At 50.0% G+C, this 6966-nt stretch overlaps 1 protein-coding gene across 1 annotated transcript in view; it reads left to right on the forward strand.

The window, feature by feature from the left end:
* RYR1 (ryanodine receptor 1 (skeletal)) overlaps positions 1-6966 on the forward strand; it is a 179040-nt gene that overhangs the window by 69178 nt on the left and 102896 nt on the right. The window contains exons 30-33 of the mRNA XM_011973401.1: positions 1171-1783; positions 4752-5021; positions 5654-5854; positions 6199-6310. Of these exons, the coding sequence (XP_011828791.1) occupies positions 1171-1783; positions 4752-5021; positions 5654-5854; positions 6199-6310 (1196 nt within the window). The remainder of the gene's footprint in view (positions 1-1170; positions 1784-4751; positions 5022-5653; positions 5855-6198; positions 6311-6966) is intronic.

Here is a 6966-nt window from a genome sequence, read left to right on the forward strand (position 1 = left end):
TCCTTCCTTCCTTCCTTCCTTCCTTCCTTCCTTCCTTCCTTCCTTCCTTCCTTCCTTCCTTCAACAAATAGCTCTGGGTTCCTCCTATGTGCTGGGCAGTATTCTAGGCTGGAGACACCAAGCCCCTGTGAAGTGACATTCTAGTATTGCTTGTACATAACTCAGGATGCTCAGACATGTCCAAAGGGACCCAGAGTCATCCCCAGGACCCCAGACACACCCATTTGTTTATTCATTCAACAAAGATTTATGGGCACAGTGGCTCATGCTTGTAATCTGAGCACTTCAGGAGGCTGAGGAGGAGGGAGGGTTGCTTGAGGCCAGGGGTTTGAAACCACCAGGAAGCATAGTGAGAACCCATCCCCACATTTTTTTTTTCTTTTTAATTAGCTTGGCTTGGTGGCACGCACATGTAGTCTCAGTTACTTGGGAGGCTGAGGCAGGAGGATTGCTTAAGCCCAGGAGTTCAAGGCTGCAGAGCTAGGATCACACCACTGCACTCTAGCCTGGACAACAGAGCAAGACCCCATCACTAAAAAACAACAACAACAACAACAACAAAAATGCCGAGCACTTTACTATGTGCTAGGTGTGGTTGTAGGTGCTGGGAACACAACAAATAAAAGCAAAAACAAAACAGGCAGAAATGTCCTGCCCTTGGAATTTACATTCTAATGGCAATCAAACACAACCAGTGTACTCAGACCTGCCAGAGTGGGGTTCAAACCCAATCTGGGGGCCCAAACACATCTTGGGAACATCAGATGTTCTACGTGGACGCTGAGACTCTTACAAAGTCCCAGATCATCCCAGGGACCCCAGAGTTATCCCAGGGGCCCCCAGGTCCCTTAGGGACTTCCAGAACCATTGAAAGACTCCTAGACCCAGCTCCACTGCCCTCACAGAACCCTGAGCTGGGAAGCCACTGGAACTCCCTGCTGCAGCCTTCGACACTCATCTAAGCATCTCTGCCTCTCTGGGGTCTGTGTCTCTGTCTCCCATCTCCCAGGATGGGTGAATTGATAGATGGAATGATAGGGGTTTGAAGGAGAGATGGATGGATGAATGAATGGGTGGGTAATGATGAAGGAAATGGAGGAAGAGATGGTGGCTCGACGGATGCAGGAGGCTCATTCATCTGTCCCTGTCTGTTTCCCACCTCTGCTGCAGATGCATGGACATCCTGGAGCTGTCGGAGCGCCTGGACCTGCAGCGCTTCCACTCGCACACCCTGCGCCTCTACCGCGCTGTGTGCGCCCTGGGCAACAATCGCGTGGCGCACGCTCTGTGCAGCCACGTGGACCAGGCTCAGCTGCTGCACGCCCTGGAGGACGCGCACCTGCCAGGTCCACTGCGTGCAGGCTACTACGACCTCCTCATCAGCATCCACCTCGAAAGTGCCTGCCGCAGCCGCCGCTCCATGCTCTCTGAATACATCGTGCCCCTCACGCCTGAGACCCGCGCCATCACGCTCTTCCCTCCTGGAAGGAGCACAGAAAATGGTCACCCCCGGCACGGCCTGCCGGGAGTTGGAGTCAGCACTTCGCTGCGGCCCCCGCATCATTTTTCGGCCCCCTGTTTCGTGGCCGCTCTGCCAGCTGCTGGGGCAGCAGAGGCTCCGGCCCGCCTCAGCCCCGCCATCCCGTTGGAGGCCCTACGGGACAAGGCACTGAGGATGCTGGGGGAGGCGGTGCGCGACGGTGGGCAGCATGCTCGCGACCCCGTCGGGGGCTCCGTGGAGTTCCAGTTTGTGCCTGTGCTCAAGCTCGTGTCCACCCTGCTGGTAATGGCTTCCTCCTGCTTCCCTCTGTCCCGTTCTTCTTCCACTTTCCCAAAACTCCAGAAATACATGCATCAATCCTGCTCTATTTATGCATCCAACCACCCATTCCTTCCCTCCTCTATGCATCCATCCACCTTTCTTTTTATTATTATTATTATTTATTTCGAGATAGAGTCCCACTCTGTTGCCCAAGCTGGAGTGCAGTGGCACAATCTCAGCTCACTGTAACCCCCGCCTCCTGGGTTCAAGTAATTCTCCTGCCTCAGCCCCCAGACTAGCTGGGACTACAGGCATGTGCCACCACGCCCGGCTAATATTTGTATATTTAGTAGAGACTGCTTTCACCATGTTGGCCAGGCTGGTCTCGAACTCCTGACCTCGTGATTCGCCCACCTTGGCCTCCCAAAGTGCTGGGATTACAGGCCTGAGCCACCGTGCTCGGCCTCCATCCACCTTTCTATGTATCCTTCCACCATCTCCCTATCCTTCATTCACCTTTCCCTCCATCTGCTCACCTGTTATCTATTTATGTTTATTCATCTCTTCCTTCTTCCTATTCATCTATCCAACCAACCATCATTCATCCATGCATCAATCCATCGGTACTCCACTCGCCTTTCCATCCACCCATTCATCCTATCCATTCATGTGTATAGATCATCTTTCCATCAACAAGTCCATCTGCCTTTCTATCCTTTTCTTCTCCACCACTCCATTCATTCATTCATGTACCCATCTATCCAAGTTTCAATCTATTTGCCCATCCATCTTTTCATTCATTCATACAGCAGTCCATCCACCATTCCATCTGTTCGTCTATCCACCTACTCATTTATGTATTAATCTGTCTTTCCTTCCATAGGTCCAATAATAATCTCCTCCCACCTATGCGTCCATCCATACCTACATCCGCAGATCCATCCGTTCCTCCGTTTCCCACCTACCCTTCATCTATCCCTCCATCTCTCCATTCATATGTATGTACACCCATTCACCTACCCACAAATCCATTTAGACATCCACACCAATCCATCTAACCATTCCCTATCCTTCTGTCCATCCCTTGTATCATGTGCCCTTTTATTCATATACCCATCTAACTATTCATTTATATATCCATCTTTTTGGTTTTGTTCGTTTGTTTTGAGACAAAGTCTTGCTCTGTCACCCAGGCTGAAGAGTGCAGTGGCACAATCTCAGCTCACTGCAACCTCTACTTCTCGTGTTCAAGCAATTCTCCTGCCTCAGCCTCCCAAGTAGCTGGGATTACAGGCGCCCGTCACCATGCCCGGCTAATTTTTGTATTTTTAATAGAGGTGGGGTTTCACCATGTTGGCCAGGCTGGTCTTGAACTCCTGACCTCATGATCCACCCACCTCATCCCCCTAAAGTGCTGTAACTATAGGCGTGAGCCACTGTGCCCAGGTGTTTGTTTTTGAGACAGAGTCTCGCTCTGTCACCCAGGCTGGAGTGCAATGGCACAATAATGGCTCACCGTAACCTCAACCTCCTGGGCTTAAGCAATCCTTCTACCTCAGCCTCCTGAATACCTGGGACTACAGGTGTGCACCACCATGCCCAGCTAATTTTTAAATTTTTTGTAGAGGTGGAGTCTCACTATGTTGCCCAAGCTGGTCTTGAACTCCTGGGCTCAAGCGATTCTCCCACTTTGGCCTCCCAGTGTTGGGATTACAGGCATAAGACACTCTGCTCAACCTAATTTTGTTTTTATTTATTATTTTTAATTTTATTTTATTTAGTGAGAGACAGGGTCATGCCCAGGCTAGAATGCAGTGACATGATTGTAGCCCACTGCAGTCTCAAACTCCTGGGTTCAAGTGATCATCTTGCCTCAGCCTCCCGAAGTACTGTGATTACAGGTGTGAGCCGCCACACCTGGCCCCAACTTTTCATACACGAGCCTATCCAGCCATGTGGCCAACCATCCCCCCTACCCTCATGGCTATTCACTAATTTATCTATTTATCCACATATTTATTTACTTCCTCATGCATCTATCAACCCATCCATCACCTACCCACCTACCCATACATCCTTTATCCTTCTCTCATCCATCCACCCGTCATCTCTTCCTCCACCATTTCCTTCATCTCTCCATCATCATCCACTTATTCATCTTTCCTTCAGACCTCTACCATTCCAACTCTCGATTCATCCAGCCATCCATCCAGTCCTCCCTCCATTCATCCATCTGCCTCTCTCCCCCTCACTCTTCTTCCCTTTCGTCTGCTCCTCTTTACTTCTGTATGTTAACATCTTTTAAACTTTATTATTATTATTTTTTTTTTGGAGACAAACTCTCCCTCTGCCATGCAGGTTGGAGTGCAGTGGCATAATCTCAGCTCAGTGCAACCTCTGCCTCCCAGGTTCAAGCGATTCTCCTGCCTCAGCCTCCTGACTAGCTGGGAATACAGGCATGCACCACTACAACCAGCTAATTTTTTTTTGTATTTTTGTAGAGACAGGGTTTCACCATGTTGGCCAGGCTGGTCTCAAACTCCTGGCCTCAAGTGATCTGCCTGCCTTGGCCTCCCAAAGTGCTGGGATTACAGGTGTGAGCCTCGCCTCATGTGTTAGCATCTTCATTGTGTTGACTGAGAGCTGGTGTATGCTGGGAGCTATGCAGGCGTAGGGTGTGTCCTGGGCCAGAGGACACAGCACATGCTTAGGCTTGAGAGAAAGGACACTCACCTGTGATGGGAGAGGCCCTCGTATTTGGCTCTGTGGTCTGGGCTGTGTGGATGGGACACAGGCTGAGGAGCTGGGTGGATCTTAAGGAGGGGGAATGGCAAGGTTGGGGGATGCCATTCCTGCTGTGGGAGGAATCCGATCCGCCAATGAAGGAATGATTGGCATGTGCAAGAGGGGCGGGTCTGGAGAGCGAGGCCAGGGCCTGATGACGGAGGCCTCGCAGGCCACAGTGAAGAACCGAGACTTTGTCCTGTAGGTGATGGGCATCTTTGGCGATGAGGATGTGAAACAGATCTTGAAGATGATTGAGCCTGAAGTCTTCACTGAGGAAGAAGAGGAGGAGGAGGAGGAGGAAGAAGAGGAGGAAGAGGAAGATGAGGAGGAGAAGGAGGAGGATGAGGAGGAAACAGCACAGGAAAAGGAAGATGAAGAAAAAGAGGAAGAGGAGGCAGCAGAAGGGGAGAAGGAAGAAGGCTTGGAGGAGGGGCTGCTCCAGATGAAGTTGCCAGAGTCTGTGAAGTTACAGGTGGGCTGCTGCTTCCTGCTTTTTAGCCTCTGTCCATCTGGGCTGGGAGACACAGGGTAGGTGGGGTGTGAGTCTGGACTTTGTCCTCAGGCAGTGGGGAGCTGTGGAAATGCATATGGCAGTGAGCAACGCTGACGTGGAAAGATCTCTGTTTTCCATGGAGATGAGAACATGGAGAAGGCAGTCTTTTTTTGTTTGTTTTTTGAGACAGAATTTTGCTCTGTCGCCCAGGCTGGAATACAGTGGTGCAGTCTTGGCTCACTGTAACCTCCACCTCCCGGGTTCAAGCAATTCTCCTTCCTCAGCCTCCTGAGTAGCTGGGATCACAGGCACACGCCACCACGCCCAGCAAATTTTTGTATTTTTAGTAGAAACGGGGTTTCACCCTGTTGGCCAGGCTGGTCTTGATTTCCCGACCTCAGGTGATCCACCCACCTCGGCCTCCCAAAGTGCTGGGATTACAGGCGTGAGCTGCCATGGCCGGTGAAGGCAGGCTTAAGGTTCCAGGCAGGAAATGATGTTGGCTGGACCTGTGCAGGGCCATGGAGAGGGGAGAGGAAGAAAGAGAAGTTTCAAGGAAGTCCTGATGGTCTCACCTCCATTTCTCCTCCTGCATGCCTGTCCTTCCACAGATGTGCCACCTGCTGGAATATTTCTGTGACCAAGAGTTGCAGCACCGTGTGGAGTCCCTGGCAGCCTTTGCGGAGCGCTATGTGGACAAGCTCCAGGCCAACCAGCGGAGCCGCTATGGCCTCCTCATGAAAGCCTTCAGCATGACCGCAGCGGAGACTGCAAGACGTACCCGCGAGTTCCGCTCCCCGCCCCAGGAGCAGGTCATCTGACCCCTGACACTGGCCACTCTTACTATCTAAACCCCAACCCCAACATCTCCCAACTCTGATCACTGAGGACCCTCAACCTCTATACCCGTGCTTGACCCCTGACCCTAGTGATACATTTATCTCCTACTCTGTGAACCAACCTGACCTCTGAGTCGCCTCAGACTGACCCTGACTCCTTTCAAACCTCTGGCCCTAGTCTCTCAAATAGTCTTCATTAACTCACACTTTGACTCATGACCTTAGACACGAACTTACAATTGCATCTTCTCTCTCTGATCTCAGAGTTCCTGCTTTGGGATCTCAGACCCTCATTCTAACCTTTGACCTTCCCCTAGATCAATATGCTATTGCAATTCAAAGATGGTACAGATGAGGAAGACTGTCCTCTCCCTGAAGAGATACGACAGGATTTGCTTGACTTTCATCAAGACCTGCTGGCACACTGTGGTAAGGAGTGGGGATCAGAGAGTCCTCCCTGCACCAACTTTCTCTTGAGACCTCTCCAGAAGTTTCCCTAAGATTTCCGGACCTTAACCCTCTACAGTATTGGTGCTATGTAACTATTGGTTGAATGAATGAATGAATGAATGAATGAATGAATGAATGAACGAATGAATGTGTTAGTGAACAGTTAGATGATATGTGGAAGGATATGTTTATATGGGTATTTGGATGGATGGCTATAAGCAGATAAATGAATGGGAATGTGAATTGATGGATAGAAGAAGTGGGTAAAAATTGGCTGGCTGGATAGATGGATGGATGAGGAGAAGGATGGATGGATGGCTGAGAACTGGGTGGAGAGATGGCTGGCTGGGTGGAAGGATAGATGGATAACCTCCAGGGTTTCTGATGAGAAGTCTCCTAACAGACTTATTGAGATTCCCTTACCCATGATGAATTACTTTTCCTTGGCTGACTTTTAAGGTTTTCTCTTTGTCTTTGCCTTTGCCTTTCAACAATTTAGTATGAGATGTCTAGGTGTACAGCTCTTTGAATTTATCCTATTGGAAGTTTGTTGAGTTTCTTGGATATATAATTACTTTTTATCAAAGTTGGAATATTTTTGACAATTACTTATTCAAATACTTTTCTGCCCCTTT

Source organism: Mandrillus leucophaeus, unplaced genomic scaffold (assembly GCF_000951045.1).
Source record: "Mandrillus leucophaeus isolate KB7577 unplaced genomic scaffold, Mleu.le_1.0 Scaffold137, whole genome shotgun sequence".
Taxonomy (NCBI): domain Eukaryota; kingdom Metazoa; phylum Chordata; class Mammalia; order Primates; family Cercopithecidae; genus Mandrillus; species Mandrillus leucophaeus.